Source organism: Ictalurus furcatus, chromosome 16, assembly GCF_023375685.1.
Source record: "Ictalurus furcatus strain D&B chromosome 16, Billie_1.0, whole genome shotgun sequence".
Taxonomy (NCBI): domain Eukaryota; kingdom Metazoa; phylum Chordata; class Actinopteri; order Siluriformes; family Ictaluridae; genus Ictalurus; species Ictalurus furcatus.
In genome coordinates, this window is record NC_071270.1 from 21,163,624 (window position 1) to 21,182,025 (window position 18,402).

The following is an 18,402-nucleotide window of genomic DNA, read 5'->3' on the forward strand; positions in this document are numbered from 1 at the left end:
TCGTACAACATGAATTATGTTACCTATATTTTGGAAGATACAGAAAGATTTGATACTTTTTGGAGTTTTATTTGAAAAAATGAGTGTTAATTAGAAGGTGATACATAGAAGAGAGCGATAAAAATATACATTTGCCCATCCTTAATCAGAAATAGCATGGCAAGGACAATACACGTAGGTATTCATTAGTGTTATATAAGTTTTTACAAATGTTACAGTTATATAAAATTACTTTCACATGAATAGAAATATTGTACTTACGGTATCTGTTTGAGGTTTAATAATAAAATAAAAGTGATACTTGCATGATTCAAGATTTGTCACATACACAGTTATACAGTATACAGTATATAACTTGTACTGAAATGAAAACCTGGCCTAAAAATAAGAAATGAATAGGAAATAAGTAAAAATAATAAGTAGAAATAAGACTGTGTACAGTAGAACTGAAGCTAAAACTAAACAGTGTGCAAGGCATATGTACAGGAATGTGCCAAAAAAATAGGAATGTACGAAATACGCAGGTATGTTACGTGTAGGAACGATACAAAAGTGATAAGAGAGTTTTTAATGAGTCCTAAGGGATCTGTATAGTGGACATATCAGTGTTGAGATGTCTGATGGCCTGAGGGAAGAAGCTCCTCCTGAGCCTCTCAGTGTTAGCTATCAGACTACCACGGTTTCCGTACCATGCTGAGATGCACTGAGTCAGTAAACTTTCTATAGCCCCAGTATAGAACATTTTCAGGCTTGCTGGGGAGACCCTGAATTTCCTCAGCAGTCTCAGATGGTACAAGCGTTATCTGGCTTTGTTCACCTGAGATTGGATTTGATGATTCCAGGTCAGGTCTTCAGAGATGTGTACTCCAAACTACCTGTTTGCTATCTAATAATACAACAAAGAGTAATATCAGAGTCATAAATAAACAATGCCACTCACTAGTCCTGTATTGCAAATAATTGTATTTTATTTGTCTTCAAGTTGCACCAAAACAATGTTGCAGGATACAGACTTCACAACACACACGTATGCAACACAACTCTTATAGAAATAAAGCATGTGCATTATAACTGATTATCTGAGCTTGTATGGGGTATTTCTTGTATCTGAATCAGGATTTCAAAGCAGATTGACGATCCCAGCAACAAATGGTCAGTCAAGCATACCTGAGAGAGAGACAGAGAGAAAGAGAGAGAGAGAGAGAAAGAGAGAAAGAGATAGAGAGAGTGGGGGGGGGGGGACTTTTAACAAGATCCCAGACCATCATTGCAATAACTATATAAAATTGTCATGAACATGACGACTTCAAACTGTCAAAGAGTCTTAAAGCACGACCCTCAACTCTCAACCTACTCAGGCTTTTGATTTGAGTCTATTTTTAAGCTTATTGTTGTTGTTGTTTTTGTTGTTGTTAAAATAATCTGCCAAAATAAATAAACATCATTAAGGAGCAAATAGTATATACATAATAGGAGCTATTTAGCTAAGCTTCAATTCAAAATATGTATAAAAGAGGTCTATAGTTTCAGTTGCCTCTATGAGAGAATAGACTATATCATGTATGCTTCTGCACTTTTGTCATTTGAGTTGTTTCAGTGATTACGTTTCAAAGATATCCTGTAGCTTGGGTAAGAAACTCTATATAAGGTCAAGCATGTATGTGTGGGCACTTGTGAAAACCCATTAGATGGAACTGTGACTGAATTCTGGATTTGAGTAAATAGACGACAGTGAGGCTCACGTTTAAATGCCACAAGTGATATTTATCTCAGGTGATGAGACAGAAACTAATATGGATGATGCTGATAATCAACTCATTTCCTGTGGTAAAACTAGAATTCTTAACAATTTGATTCTAATGTTGTTTTTCCGTAAGTAGATTTGGTTAGAAATGTAGAAGTCCAGTAGGTGGGCTGTCTTTCAGTGCTATCGGAAAGCCGTTTCAGTGGCACTGAAGTCAATATGATTTTCTCCTTTCATTTTTTACTGTTGGTAAGTAAACAGATTTTAAATACTTTAACGTTACAACAACAAACAGTCGTGCCCAAAAGTTTGCATACCCTTTGCAGAATCTGCTAAATCTTAATACTGTTAACAAAATAAGAGGAATAATAAAAAATCCCATGTTGTTTTTTATTGAGTACTGTCCTGAATAAGCTATTTCACATAACAGAGCTTTACATATAGTACACAAGACAAGATAATAGCTGAATTTATTTAAAAAAAAAAAAAAATCCCGTTCAAAAGTTTACATACCCTTGATTATTAATACTGTGTGTTGTTACCTGGATGATCCATGACTGTTTTTTTGTTTTGTGAGAGTTGTTCATGAGTCCCTTGTTTGTCCTGAGGAGTTAAACTGTCCACTATTCTTCAGAAAAATCCTCCAGGTCCTGCACATTCTTTGCTTTTCCATCATATTCTGCATATTCGACCCCTTTCCAACTGCGGCTATTGATGATGAGATCTATCTTTTCACACTGAGGACAACTGAGGGACTCGTACACAACTATTACAAAAGGTGAAAACATTCACTGATGCTCAAGAAGGTAACACCATATATTAAGAGCCAGGGGGATGTAAAACTTTGAAAAACAACATGGGATTTTTATGATCCCTCTAATTTTGTTAACGGTATTAAGATTTAGCAGATTCTGCAAGGGGTATGCAAACTTTTGGGCACAACTGTACAATATCTGAAACATATTCAGTTCAGGAAAGTCTGTAGTTTTTAGAACTACAGGTTGTTCAAAAAGTCTCCATACATAGGGGAAATTAACACTTAGTAAAATGTCTTCCAAAAGAATAACGTACTGAAATCATTCTCATGGCTGGATCGGGAAGCTGTCGCAAAGTTGCGATGGACTTTAACAGGAAACATGACAAGCACATCACACATGACACTGTTGCCAAACTTATTAACACATTCAAAAAGACTGGAAGTGTTGCAGACCGACTGAGAAGTGGACGTCCACGAACATCCACTGACAAAGGCACAAACAAGGTGTTGCTGGTCATGCATAGTCCCATATATATAGAGACTTTTGGGACACCCTGTATATATTGTAGAAAATGTAAAAAATAAATAAATAAATAAATAAATAAATAAATAAATAAATGACTACAGAAAGGGTTTTCCCAGGCCGACATGTACTGTATGTTCTTCAGCAGTTTAATTTTATTATTATAAAGTTAATTTTAATTAAAAAAAAGCTGTCAGCTCAACCATTTAAATTATTATAGGCTTTATTTTCACTACCACTGCAGCTTCATATGACTTTACTTTACCCAGCCTACTCCACGGATGCCGCTTTTCCAGCCACTGTGGCACTGACTACTCTGCCAATCCTCACTTAATGCTCTTTACTGCTGTGGGCTCTTTACATCTGCAGCCACCGTGGCATCCTAAACAGGCAGACACATACACACGTAGGTAATAAACAGGATTGTTTGCTGTTGTATAATACTAAGAAATAGATTTATTATTTTGAAAAGTACGTAATACATTAGCCTTAAGTCACTATTATTCCTAATCAAAGAAAGACACTGTTGTGTTTATCAGAAGAAGAAAAAAATCTGTATGAGGCTTCTCACGGCAAACTTCAAGACACCACCACTAGATGGCAGTAAAGGTACTGTATCTGCTAGGCAGCATACCTACACACAAGTAGGACATTTTAGATGGCTCTTATTTTTTGTATAAGTATATTTTCTGTTTGTTTAACAGTGCTATGGTTTTCATGCATGGTAAATATACACTTTCTAAATAAATTTATAAAGATAAGATAAATTTAGACTTAGAAGTTATAATATACCATTAATGCATTTTGGAACTATTTTGCTGGAACTATTTATCATCTTTAGGTCATTATTTCCCAAAAGTCAGAAAATATGTGTTTATTTAAAAAACTAATAATAATAATAATAATAATAATAATAATAATAATAATAATAACTGCAACAATTGCTTTTAAAACTTCCTTTAACTTCTTAATGGTTCCTTTGCCTAACTTAGCAATGGCTACACCACTGACTTAGATCATCTTTCCATTTCATAGCAAGACAATTATAAAATGAATTTCAAAATATCCAATATATCTATTATGTCATGTCTATTATTATCAATACTAACAATATTAACGGACACAAAACTATGCTTGGAGATCCTTCTGATTATATGTGTGTAAATAAAAACTGAAAATCTTTTTGTTTCCTAATTTACCAGCTCAGTTTCTGTTTCATCATGTTCCCCTCATGTAAAAATTTTTTTTAAATAAAAATAAAAAAAAGAAGAAAAAAATCATGGTTAATGCTTTTTGGTATTGGTCTGCTTCTAGTATGAAATTGGAAATTAGTCATTTTGAGCCAAACAGAGCTCGTGCCAATGATAGGTCCTAATGAAGAGTTAGTGTGATGCCTACCGGAAGAAAGGGTTTTTAAGGTCCAATGTGTTGCCAGATTTAAAGCCAGACTCATCAATTACGGCTGTGATATGAATATCATAGCTCTGCCTGTCAAATAAAAAACATGGTAAATTGTACAGTTCAGAATGAGCAGAGAAAAACATCACATCTTGTTACTACACCAGTGTATATTTAGTATATAATACCTCTTGTTGGCAATCAGTAGAACCTGTCCAGATAGGGTCTGGCCTATTTTTGCAAACAGAGGCGTCTGTAGGAGACATCGGACCTGGTACCAGTGAGACAGTGGCTCATGCGGTGCAGTGGATAGCCACACTGTTGTCCTTTAGAGTAAAGCATAATGACCAGTTCATTAGATAACACGTATAACACCCAAAAGGACCTATGTCACACCCCTCTTCATCTCCCTCCACTGGCTTCCTGTAGCCGTCCGTATCAAATTCATGGCATTGATGCTCAAGTACAAGACCTTGTCTGGAACTGCACCCCCCTACCTCAACACTCTCCTGAAGGCTTACGTTCCCTCACGCAATCTGTGATCGGTTAATGACCGACGCTTTAGTAGTAGCCTACTCAGCGTGGCTCAAGGTCCCTTTCCAGAACCTTCACGATAACCGTCCCTCAATGCTGGAATAATGAGTCTTTATTGGTCACATATACAGTAGAGCACAGTGAAATTGTTTTCTTCGCATACCCCAGCCTGTCAGGGAGCTGGGGCCAGAGCGCAGGGTATGCGCCCCTGGAGCAGAGAGGGTTAAGGGTTGCTCAAGGGCCCAACAGTGGCAGCTTGGCAGTGCTGGGGCTTGAACCCCTGACCTTCCAATCAGTAACCCACAGCCTTAACCGCCAAGCCAACACTGCCCCTGGAATGAACTTCCAACCTCAATCCGGACCGCAAAATCTGTCCGTAGCTTCAAAAAACAGCTAAAGACCCACCTCTACCGTGAACACCTAACTAACCCCTAAAATGCCAACCCCATACTATCCTTTTTAAAAATTAAAACAAAAAATAAAAACTTACTCTGGCACTTCCACCTCTACGTTGCGCACTTTGCTTTTCTAGAACTCAATTAAAAGATCTTGTATGGTAGCACTACTTGTATTGATCTCCACTTGATATATCGCTTTGCTTGTATTTCCTCATTTGTAAGTCGCTTTGGATAAAAGCGTGTGCTAAATGAATAAATGTAAACAAATGTAAATAACACTGTATACCTGAGGGCATAGTCAGTTGAATGTCTTAATTCTCACCTTGATCCTACAAATGCCACATCAAACCAGAACGCAAGTCCATGAATCAGTCCTGACTGCATGAGTTTGAAGACAAAGGGAATTTCCATCCTGCAGAACCAGGGCACCACACGTTAACATTTTATTAGTAAGCATGCTGTAGCAATTATTCTATAATTCTGTACCTGTGCAAGTCCTCTTCTTTTGCTTCCATAAAGTTAATGCTGTGTTTTACAGACCTGGCCATTAGAATCTGAGCCTCAAACGTATCCTGGAAAAGGATAAGAACATCAAAATCATTTTTATGGACAAACTTTTTAAATGGAAAAAAAGTGAAGTAAGTATGTGGAATGTGGAGACAAACCACAATCGGCTGTCTGAAGAACTCGTCCATGGCTGCAGGATGGAGTCCACTCAGGTTTACCCCGTAGAAAGAGGTCTGGAGCCTGCAGAAACATTTATTTCAGTGTTTATGATAATAATGAATACATAATGTCCATACAGAGGTAAGTGTAAATTAAAATAATAATAATAATAATAATGCAGCTACACATTAGATCAATTGAGGTCTGAAAATAAAGACAGATCAACTGAGGCACAAAACCAAGACCTGAATTTAAGGTGATTTGGTCTCAAAATCATTTAAAAACTGCTCAATTATGCAGTGAATAATTAATATAGTGGTTTAATAATACATTATTTCACTAAAAGGGAACAGTCTGAAATTGTATGGCATTCTAGAAAAAGAGACTGCAAAGAGAAACTGCAGTCACAAGGTATAACTCATCAAAACAGACAGACAGCCTGATGGTTGTAAACATCACAAAAGTATGTTCTCAAAATATTCATAAATTAAATCCAGTATCTCTGTAGGCCAATGGCAAAAGCTGTTCATTGTGAAGCTGGAAATTGACAGGAAATAGCAGGGCTGAAATAGCAGGGCTGAAATAACAGGACTGAAAGACATACAACTTAGTTAAAGCAGCCCAAAACCCCAGACCTGGAAGCAATGGAAAAAATAATAATACGATCTGATGACTTGTCTTTCACCCCTTGTTCCACATTCAGATCTGGTCACATTTATAAAAAGTCAAAGAATCAGTGAAGCAGAGGAAACCTCTGATGAGAAACAGACTCAGTCATATTTATTAAACTTGTCAGACTGGTTGTTGACATAATATCACTTTTTGCCTTCATTACTATATTATCTTCATGAAGCCAATTCACAAAAACTGGATAACGGTCTCAATCACAGTCTGTGCTAAAGTCTCCTGCAGAGGCTGAAGAGAGTCAAACATCCCCCACCCATCCTCACCTCTCTTCACACCGACACCTCCTTCAACATCTGCTGCATCCACAAAGCCACCAGTATTGCAGACAACCCCCTCAACCCAGTAAGACTCATACCACTGCACACCCTAACCCAGTAACACTCATACCACTGCACACCCTAACCCAGTAACACTCATACCACTACACACACACACTAACCCAGTAAGACTCATACCACTACACACACTAACCCAGTAACACTCATACCACTGCACACCCTAACCCAGTAACACTCATACCACTACACACACACACTAACCCAGTAAGACTCATACCACTACACACACTAACCCAGTAACACTCATACCACTACACACACACACTAACCCAGTAAGACTCATACCACTACACACACTAACCCAGTAACACTCATACCACTACACACACTAACCCAGTAACACTCATACCACTACACACACTAACCCAGTAACACTCATACCACTACACACACACTAACTCATAATACATTTGTTTGTTGTTTTAAAATGTTCAAGACCAGTAAGTTATAATATCAAGTAAAAATATCTTAAACATAGTCAACTTTATATAATATTTGCCCAAATTATTCGACTTCATATAATTTCTTGCCCAATTTAGTCCACTTTATATAATAGTTGCCCAATTTGCCCAACTAGTCATGATATTATGACAAAAGACATGTATGACTATTATGTCTATTTTAGGACATTTTTCTCAGTTGAAATTGTCTTGTTCTATCAAATATTTTCTTTTGTTCTAGCAATAAATGCTGGAAATAAACAAAAAGAATCTTCTGCCAATAGAACAAAATTACAAATTTCAAGCTTGAAATGAATACAAAAGGTCTAAAAATAAGCACAGTAATCTTATATATGTTTTATCATAATCATATAATAATTTGTTAATTACATAAATTTGTTTTATTCAAAGCAGTTTTACTTGCAAGATATAATTTTTCCACAGTGTTGAGGTGGTGTCTTGCTTGGGCAGCCTTCTCTAATATCTGATTACAGGTCAAAACAAGCTGCCAGCATGTGCATACTGAGGGAAGCGCTGATATGTCATCCATAATAATATGTCATCCATTAAACAAGATAAAATGCTGGGTGTCATTGATATCAACTGAATAATTTGAAGGAAAAAAACATGATAAAACTAGTTTATGGCTGCATTCAGATCATCACTTTAAGAAGCCAGGTTTCAAAAATATATTTTTTGAAGACTATTTCTGATTGGGCAACCAGAACCACCCTCTTGGCACTTTGCTGGTTTAACTCCATCGTTGGAGCAGAGGTGATAGAAATAGAGATGCGGTGGATATCCTGTCTCTTTTCTATGAGTCAGGATTGGGCTCCGCTGGAGCATACAGCAGCAGGAAGCCCGCGTGGTATGGGTCACAGCACCATGCGAGCAGAACGTGAGCTGTGGGTGGTGGGCTGACTGCCATTTCTCTGTGACGGCCAACTCCAAGCCCTTGGGAGACATCAAATAAACCATGGACGAGACTATAAACATTCAGAGTAAAGCATGAATCTGTGCTGGAGCCATGGTAAGAGCAACTGTGAGGGCAAGGAGGGGTCAGGTATGGTCTATTAAGACGCTGGTATTTCTCCTCAACCCATCATCCATGGAGGAGAGGAACATATGAGTAGGAGTATGAGCTCATCCAGGTTATCTTCATGGTTTCCAAGAGCAGGCTTTTGTGCAAAAATACATTAAAAACACGTCTATAAATTAAGATTATCTGGACTTTCCCAGTAAAGTATTTTCTCTTCACAGAAATAAACAAGAATGTATTTTGTTACAGATACCATTTTATACAACTTCATGTAAATGTGTTAGAAATACCACCCATCACTGCTAACAAAAGCCAACACATATAGTATGGCTTGTATAAAATTGTCCCTTGCGCTGCACACTTTTTATATTTTCCCACCTCTTTTTATCTTCTGAAGACTACAAAGCCTATAAAGACTAAAATGGTGAGATTAGTTACCAGAAGTTGGAGCGTGCATGGTGCTCCAAGTAAAGCTGCTCATCTGTAAATGGGGCCAGATGGATGTCACTGAAGGTGGGGAACATCATGCCTTACCAAAAAAATATATATATATTTGGTTCAACCAGTGGCAGTGATATAGCACACTCACTATAAACCTGCTCATTCATGCAACTATCCAATTAGCCAATCATGTGGCAGCAGCACAATGCATAAAAACATGCAGATACAAGTCACGCACTTCAGATCATGCTTTTTTATAATCAGTGACTGTCCAGTTTTAAAGAGCCTGTACACACTGTAGTCTCAGATGCCTGTTCTGGGCTGACAGGAGTGTTTGATCTTCTCCTGTTGTAGCCCATCTGCTTCGAGGTTTGACATGTTGTGCATTCTGAGATGCTTTTCTGCTCACCATGGTTGTAAAGAAATGTTAGTTGAGCCATTCTAGCCATTCTCCTTGAATCTCTCTCAACAACAAAGCTTTTTAGCCCGCAGAATCGACACTCACTGAATGTTTTTTGTTTTCCGCACCTCGCACTTTCTGAAATACCCAAACCAGCGTGTCTGGCACCATGCCACTGTCAAAGTCACTGAGATCCCATTTTACATCATTCTGATATTTGATGTGAACATTACCTAAAGCTCTTGGATTGCATCTGCCTGATTTTATGCACTGAACTGCTGCCACATGCTTGGCTGATTGGATAATTGCATGAATGTATAAAAGTGGTCAGTGAGTGTATAATAGTAGAAGCAATTAGTACAGTGAAATAAATAGTAGTGGAGTGCAGCTGAAATCCATTCGGTAACGATTACTCATTTTGGTGTCGGTTATTCTACACCACCACAAACCTTTAGGCTTCAACCATTTTTTGGAGTGTAAATAGCTCTCCAGCATCCTCTCATTAAGAAGCATGTAGCCAATGGGTTCTGAGATGATGATGTCCACTTTCTCAGGGCAGGACACCTCCTCAATCTTCCCAGCAAGCACAACGATCCTGTCCGCCAAGCCGTTACTCCTCACCAGCACCTGATAGTCAGAGAGATATCTCATTCAATCACTGTCGTTTACATTATTACCTGGCATTAGTTTCTGTTTAACCAAGTATTTTTTTTACAATCTTCCCTCCATCAAAACACACACACACACACACACACACACACACACACACACATACAGTCACAGATCATTTAGGGTGCGTGCAGCAACACGGGAAAAAATGTAAGCCATGCTGATAATGATCACCCAAGAACCCAAGATAGCACTGTGTACCTTTAATGCAATTTCTAAACAAAGATGAAAATTACGCTTAAGCTTAGATGCTGTACTTGGCAGGTTTTCTAGCAATGCACTGGAAATGACACGAAACACATCTGGCTGTATTTTAAAACTGTTACCAATGAAAATTTAGCAAAAACTGACTTTAAACTAGGCTTGAATGTAGAGCTGTAAAGCATCCTCGCATCCATGAAAATATTCTTCCTTTCATTTCCTCCTACTACCCCTCCATCACACCCACACATAAACACACACACACACACACACACACACACACTCAAACACAGCTCCATAACCAAATGCCAGATCTGTCCATAAGCCATTAAGTACTAAGAAAGTCATGCATTCACGTCATGTGCAAAGTAGCCTTGTGAGCCCTGTACATGTGAGCCTCATTAGATGCTTTCCCCCCAAATCGATCACCTTGACCTCAAACGGGAACTATGTATGACAAGTTATTTTCACAGTGCTGAGTGATTTATTATGTGCGAACATGACCCAGTTTGCCCAGAACACTCATGATCTCACTACATGATGAAAGGTTTTGGCAACATTTTGTTTTTCAGAGATATTGATGGTTTAGATGAGGAATGACACATCATTAATGAACACATTTAGTTTATGAGCTTTCCGTTGGAGGTGGAGTGAAATCAGGGAGACAAATACTGCGAACGCAGTGTAAGTACTTCTGCATATGTGGCCACGGAACTGGCCTCCACTGCGTACACTTTCCTAGCTCCAGCCTGGATGGCAAAAAAGGACAAAATCCCTGTTCCGCATCCAACATCGAGCACCACCTGCACAAACAGAGACGGTGAATAAATACCTAAACAAGCTATAAAATGTCACAATGATCAGAAGGGCTTTGCTAACCAACTAACTTTATCTCTGAAGTCAACGTCATTCAGTAAAATGGCTTTTTGGTATGTGGCTGTTCTCAGGTAATCCTGAAGCATGTTCTGCTGCTGCGAAAGACAGCCATAAAACTGTGAAAGGTAAATAGAAATAGAACAATTAGATTATATATCGTGTATGTTATATTCGAGTTCGAGATGTAATCCATTTTAAATTACAGAAAGACCTTGAATTTAGACAAAAATTGAATTTACGCAATTTTCCCCTTTCTCATATACTAACACCAAATAGTAGAAATGATTAATGGTATGATGTGTCATTCTTTAATAACTTAAATCTTGACAAATTGCTGTGGTATAAGAGGAAAATAATTACCTTTAGGGTGGTAACAGTAAGTCTGCTTCACATCACATCACTCCACCCTGTCATTGGTCATTTTACTATAACATGCCCATCCTACTTTACTCCATCCTCGTGAAACTAGCTAATGTTTGAGAAATTAGCATTATACAGTTATACCTTGTATAGCACTTGTTATACCTGTCATTAGTTAGCTATAGCTAATGTTTGCCTACATTCTTGGGCCGAAGACACACTAAGTTACTGCCAGTAACCAAAATTGTGTATACTGTAGGTTTCTTTCTCCTTTTGATTCTTTCTTCTACTATTACTTTCTTACATTGAGAAAAAATGTGTCTCTTTGTACTTTAAAACTTGAATAAAAAATGTAAAGTTAATTAAAAGTTTGCTCCATACCATCTATGGTATAACTCCATGAGGCACTTTGATTTCCAAAACTTTGCAGGCAAAATTGTGCTAGAAGTGATTTGGGTAAAAAAAAATACACACACACACACACACACACATATATATATATATATATGATTGCTATATTTTCTGTGTGGTGATTTTAGGCATGAAGCAATGCTAAACTGGTAGCTACAATCTTTATTTAATAGCTACATTAGCCTTGTAGCTCCAGTTGAAAACTGAACTACATCTCAGATCTTGGTTGATCAGCTACATTTAGGGTAAAGAGGAAATTGTGTAAAAAAAAATTTTATTTAGTGTAAAATTAAGTCTTTGGACACTCATTTGCTGCGTAGTGATTTCTTAAACACTGTTGTATCTGTAAGCTGGATATTACCTGGAAGTATTGGAGGGCAGACGAGCTCTCTGTCCTCTGGTCGAATGCTGACAGCTCTCTCCTGCTGTCAGTGCATGCCCTTATTGTTCTGTGGAAGATCTGAAATTCTGGATTTGGGGGAATAATTGATTCTTTGAACAGCATGAGGATATCACACTTCTATAGCATGAGTAATGTTGTATTCAGAATACACGCCAAACACCCGGATGGTGTAAGATTTCTCAGGCATGTTAAAGCACAGTTCATCCATCAGGTTCAAAGAGAAACTACTGTGAATGAAGAATACTGAGGTGCAGAACTTTTAAACAGGGACTTACAGCTAGTTAATTCTTTTTGAATGAAAATAGGACGTTGTTCTAGTGATTATACAGTTGATTCAGCCTAAGTCAAGCACAAATGCCCATGGGCTAATATCATTTTAACTCAAGTACACCAGCAAGGTACGAAACTGACAAGTTGACCCATTTTGATCTTGCACTGTTAACACTGTGCAATGTAGAAAGATATATTAAAATATTGCAATTAGAAATAAACTGAACTTTCACCTGTCCGCGTCTTGAACCTCAACAGGATGCTCACACAACCCGCAGTTACAAGGAAGCACTGAGTCCCCACTCGACAGCACTCTGTCTCCCTCATAATGGAGAATTTAAAAACACACACTCCATCACCTGAAACAAATCAAAGGGAAAGATCACAAAATCATCAGTTATCGGTTACGCCTTAGCTTAAAATCTAGAAATTTTTAACATCTTAGCTTGGACTTCTTATCCTAGTAGAGACTAAACCAGTGATCAGTTATAACTATAATATCTATATTGTGAGTGTAGTGAAGCCCAACTCATGGCGTGTTTGACTGGAGTCTATCAAAGATGATTTCTCTGCTGCGATGGTGTGTTCAGTGTGAGATTCGCTCATATCCTGGTCAAAGTAGCGGTGGACCTGTAGTCTATCCTGGAAGAGGCAGGACTACATCCTGGATGGCACCATGCACATGCAAGAAACCCACGCATACACAATGAGAAAGTGTGAAACTCCAGACAGTCAGCATTCCGAGTTCGGGATCAAACCAGGGACCCTGGAGCTGTGAGTAATTATGAAATACACCTACTAATATACTTTCTGTTAGTATATATACAGGTTTTAGAGCAACATATGCTTCCATCCAGATTCCATCCCATCTTTACTTCTGAAAGACTCTGCCTCTCTAAGATACTCTTTTTATACCCAGTCATGTTACTGACCTGTTGCCAATTAACCTAGCTAGATGCAAAATGTTCCTCTAGCTGTCACTTACTTTTCCAGCATTTTGTTGCTCCCGTCCCAACTTTTCTGAGACGTGTTGCGGCCATCAAATTCAAAATTTTTCTTAAAATTGTACATCTACTCACTTTAAACATTTGATATGTTTTCTATGTTCTATTGTGAATAACATATGGGTTTATGAGATTTGCAAATCATTGCATTCTGTTTCTATTTACATTTCATACAGCGTCCCAACTTTTTTGGAATTGGGGATGTACGTCGTGCACTCCAGCTCACTGCTTAACTTAATAAGCTGGGTTTAGCTGAGAAACAGTGCAGGGGAGATGGCGGGGGGTCACCAGCTGAACACCTGATGTGCACAATCACTTACACACTAGGCCTCAGTATGGGATTTGGTGTGTGCTGAACATTGCCACACTATCTGATCCTGTGCGCCAGGAGCAGAGCAGTGTACCGTAGCAAAGGAAAACAGTCTAGTAGTGCACGCGAGACTGGAGCTCGCCGAGCAGAACCCGCGTGCGGCCTCTGAGCTTCCACATCGGTGTCGTAAATCCTGCTAGAGCTGTCAGCGCACACAACAGCTGGACCACACACACACACAGCTAATTAATATTATGCCGACACCCAAATCTAACCTTTCGGCTCTTTTAGTAAAATCTGAAGTTTTCCTTGTGGGGATCAACCAAATATCCCCATGAGGTCAAAACTGTTAGATACTCCCATAAAAACATGCCCAAACACACAGGGTTATGCAGGCCAGCTGAGTAAAGAGAGCAGTGAATGAAGCAGACACATCTCTACCTGTCCATGTCCCTGTTTATCCCTATGTGCCTAGGCTAACACAATTACTATAGTAAAAAAAAGATAACATTAAGGAAATATACCAGCATTTTTCTACTCAGTCTCTATCCACTGTATCTGTATTGTATGCGCAATTACAAAGGACAGAAGACAATTTATGCAAAACAGTTAGGCCTATCTCTTCAAAGGAACATTCTCAGTAAACAGTACTAAACGGTAGCTTTCCTTGTCACTGATGTGGTGCTTCAAGGGCAAATATTTTGTACTTAATTGTGTATCTGTTACATGGTAATGTGAATGTAGCAGATTTTTTTGTACATAATCGAAACATCCAGTCTTGTACCTTTAATTAGCTTTCAGACTAATACTTTAAAGTACATTACATGCACTGTCCCAGGAAAAAGATTCTTTAAAGGTACAAAAGGTGTACTTTAGAGGGTGCTGCCCCAGTGACAAGGAAAAGTACAGTTATTACCCTCGTTCCTAAGAGTGTATGTTAGTAAATCAGAGCATGTAAACAGAGCTGAGAGATAAAACTCCACATTTGATATAAGCATCATTAAGTGAGTCTGTTTCTATTTTTTTGAAAATAAATGATAATAAAATTATTCCATAAATCTCACAAGCTTCCAGCAAGCCTGTGGAACTACCTGATTTTGTCATAGTCAGGTTACACTGATCCAATTTAAAAGCACCGGTTCACTTACATCCACTTTTCTTCCAAGTTCTAAAGTCCTTAAGTTCTAAACATCTTGTTTATCTCTTCAGATATGAGACTTTTTTTTCTCTTTTTTTTTCAGAGGAAAGATTTTTTTGTTACCAACATGGGCATCGTAGCTCAGTGGAGCATTCTCACTTTCTCATCGCATCGCATCATCACATGATCTCACATGGGATATCACAAAACAACAACAAAAAAAGAATAAAAAATGAGTAAATAATGTTGTTTTTTGTTTTATTTCATTTTGTTGTTTTGCCATAATGCTCCGATGCCCAATAAAACCAGATCTTTGCTCACATTTGTCTCTATAATAAGTGTGTAGTGTAATAGCAAAGTGTAATTTTGAATTTATATTATATATAAATATTATAATATATACAGAATTTAATAGACTTCAGTTATACTTAAGTTTGGAATGAACAGGTTTTAGTCCTTTTCTCAGTACAGAGAAATGTGTTGATTTTTCACTGTGGTTATATTCTACAGATGTAGGCAATAGAGATTATGACAACAACAACGAAAAAGATGATGTATTCCTTGTAACTGAAATTATTCCTGAAATTGAAAACTATTTAAGAGATCATATTTTTTTTGCATTTGAATGAAAAAAAAAAACAAAGAAAGAATCAAATCATGTACAATAAAATGATAAATCAATTTACTAATGAAGTAGTGTATATGGTTTTGTGGTAATTATAAGCATTAGGTCTGGAAGTGATAGTTTGTGCTGGTGAGGAAAAAATGCTCAGCTTCATACAAATAGGCTAAGAGATGGTGTATGCTAAATGTTTATAATAATAATAATAATAATAATAATAATAATAATAATAATAATAATCACAGTAATAAATAAATTAATATAAAAGTTCTCCCTAATAATAATGATATACAATAATAATGAGCAAAACTAAACTGAATTCTATAGAAAATTACTTTAAAACATTAAAAATCGTTATTATTAAACATATCACATGGCAAATAGGACGTGATTGTAGCTGAAAAAAAATTGCATCTTGTTCCTTTTCAGTCATTAACAATAAAAGCTGCACAGTAAAAGTTTTACTAATTTTTAACTCGATATTACTTGCAATACTAATAGGATTTTAATCCTTAAATACACACATGTAGAGTTTTGTGTAACACAAATTAAGCAGTAATGGAAGTGGAAATTCCTGAAGTAATCTGTTTTACATTTTGAATCACTAATAGACTATGAACAAATCATTTCATGGTACAATTTCTGAATATCAAAAAAGTCTGGGTTCCATGTTTACCGTCCTCTACTGTAAGGGTGACATCCTCCGTCTCTCTGTTGACCTTCAGTGTGAGATCCTGATGCTGTCTCTGTTTGGACACTTGCAGCTCAGTGTCTTCCTCTGCGTCCTTCAGAAAGCTCAGAGCGACACAGAAGCAGCTTTGCTCCTCACTGCTGCCCATTTTTTATAACCTACACACACTCACTAGCATACTAATGCAGTCACGCACCTACATAATCTTGTGCTGAAAAACTGCACTGCTGTGATGTTGACTGGGACAAGCTGAAATGAAATGGACGTCTTAAAGTTCAGAGGAAGTTCAGAGTCAAAATAGAGGGCGGAGAGAGAAGTCAGTCCAACAGCAATGGGTGTGACTGTAAACTCCCTAAGACTCTGGATCAAGCTATATACATAAATTAAATAGCACTAGATGCATAATATCCTTTTATTATTTGGCCAAATATATTAATGCAAATTTTATATGATCACAACATTCACAAAAATTGATTTCTTGAGGACTCAGCAGAAAACTAAATAGTCACTTTTTTCGCCACTTGTTGCCACAATATTTGCCATTTTATAAAATGATTCACTATAACACTGTATTAATAAAAAAAACAAACAAATGAATAATGCATTAATCGTTAATACTGATTGCCAATGCCAATGATTCAGACTCGTATTACTGTACTAATACTCCAAATAAAGTGAAAGTTGGATAATTATTTCTCTAAAAAATACATAAACTCTTGCCCAACTTGGTTTAATTCTGTAAACTGAGGCTTCAGTAAAAAGTTTTGGTCCTAAAAGTTTTCAGTCCTAAACTCTGGTCTGCTGACTCACTGTTAGAGAAAATATCTGATATATACCATTTTGCTTAGCCTGTTCAAGTGAACACATACTTTATTTACACACAAATTACATTACAGTAAAATGATTAATATATAACCATTTAAAGGACTGCTTATGCATGAAAGCCAGAAACATTAGTTCATGGGATTACAGGCTGCCATTGTATTAAAATAGATGAAAGTGCAGTAACAAATATTTGACCAATAGATGTCGCCAGAGTGCAATGTTTTACAAAGCCATAAGTATTCTAACTATATTAAATATGAATATATTCAGCAAATGGGGGTTATGGGGCTTAGTGGTTAGCATGATTGCCTCACACCTCCAGGGTTTGGGGCTCAAATCCCACCACCGCAGAGATTGCATGTTCTTCCCTGGCTTCAGGGGTTTCCTCTGGGTACTCTGGTTTACTCCTCCAGTCCAAAAGACATGCGCTGTAGGCTGATTGTCATTTCCATATTGTCCATAGTGTGTGAGTGGGTGTTTGAATGTGTGTGTGATTGTGCAGGGTGTCCCCTGCCTTGAGTTCCCTGGGCTAGGCTCCAGGCTCCCCACGACCCCCACGTAGGATAAGCGGCATGGAAAATGGAAAATTACCTCATTACCTCAAATTACCTCAAATGGTGCAAAAGAGTGCTGCAGATCTGATGGGAAGACATAACCTGCTTACTATATCTCACAAGTTTGGTCCATGAATATGACAATGAGTTCACTGTGCTTCGGTGGTCTCTTCAGTCAGCACATCTGAATCCAATAGAGCACATTTGGGATGTGGTAGAATGGGGGATTCCCAGCATCAATGTGCAAATGACAAATCTGCAGCAATTACTGTACATGATGGATCCATCTCAAAATGGATCATAATTTAAAGGGATTGTTTATAACACATTGTGGAATCCATGCCATGGAAAATTGAGGCTGTTCTGAGAGCAAAGAGCAGGTTCGGGTGAGTGTTCCAAATAAAGTGGCTGGTGAGTGTATAATGAGGTAATTTTGAAATTTATGGCTGTAACACATCTCACTTACATTTCCAGCATTTTATAGCCCCCGTCCCAACTTTTTTGAGATGCGAATATTTATTTATTTATTTCATAAAATATTCTATATTCCTTATACAGTCATGTGAAAAAGTAAGTACAGTGATCAGAATGTGCTTAGGGAGTGCAGGTGGAACCTGTCTTATTTAGACACCTAGTGACTGGTGTTCCCTTTGTTATTGAGGTGTGTGGTGTCATCATGCCAAGATCTAAAGAGTTCGGTAGG

At 37.6% G+C, this 18,402-nt stretch overlaps 1 protein-coding gene across 3 annotated transcripts; it reads right to left on the reverse strand.

Moving 5' to 3' along the window:
* Nucleotides 1–70: 70 nt before the first annotated feature.
* Nucleotides 71–16,814, reverse strand: carm1l (coactivator-associated arginine methyltransferase 1, like). 3 transcript variants are annotated; one of them, XR_008388167.1, is made up of 14 exons: nucleotides 16,306–16,814; nucleotides 12,789–12,914; nucleotides 12,244–12,350; nucleotides 11,123–11,227; nucleotides 10,928–11,038; nucleotides 9,815–9,992; nucleotides 8,963–9,053; nucleotides 6,020–6,101; nucleotides 5,841–5,926; nucleotides 5,677–5,766; nucleotides 4,611–4,748; nucleotides 4,423–4,512; nucleotides 3,290–3,406; nucleotides 71–1,167 (listed from the first exon to the last, which is right to left on the reverse strand). XR_008388167.1 is itself a non-coding variant. In XM_053645846.1 (13 exons), exons 1-13 carry the CDS (start codon nucleotides 16,466–16,468, stop codon nucleotides 1,158–1,160), a joined length of 1,377 nt encoding a protein of 458 aa, XP_053501821.1. In that variant the 5' UTR covers nucleotides 16,469–16,812; the 3' UTR covers nucleotides 73–1,157. The 3 variants fall into 3 exon arrangements, 2 of the variants coding, with proteins under 2 accessions (XP_053501821.1, XP_053501822.1); XM_053645846.1 differs by lacking the exon at nucleotides 3,290–3,406 and having other exon boundaries at nucleotides 73–1,167; nucleotides 16,306–16,812; XM_053645847.1 differs by lacking the exons at nucleotides 71–1,167; nucleotides 3,290–3,406 and having other exon boundaries at nucleotides 4,419–4,512.
* Between the last annotated feature and the right edge of the window lie 1,588 nt (nucleotides 16,815–18,402).

Excerpts from the sequence above, each read along its gene's own strand:
- carm1l (XM_053645846.1), bottom strand. The coding sequence starts at position 16,468 with ATGGGCAGCAGTGAGGAGCAAAGCTGCTTCTGTGTCGCTCTGAGCTTT. Across the intron at positions 12,915-16,305 it reads CACCCTTACAGTAGAGGACG|GTGATGGAGTGTGTGTTTTT; the intron begins GTAAACATGGAA and ends GATTTGTTTCAG. Across the intron at positions 4,749-5,676 it reads GTGGCATTTGTAGGATCAAG|GACAACAGTGTGGCTATCCA; the intron begins GTGAGAATTAAG and ends TTTACTCTAAAG.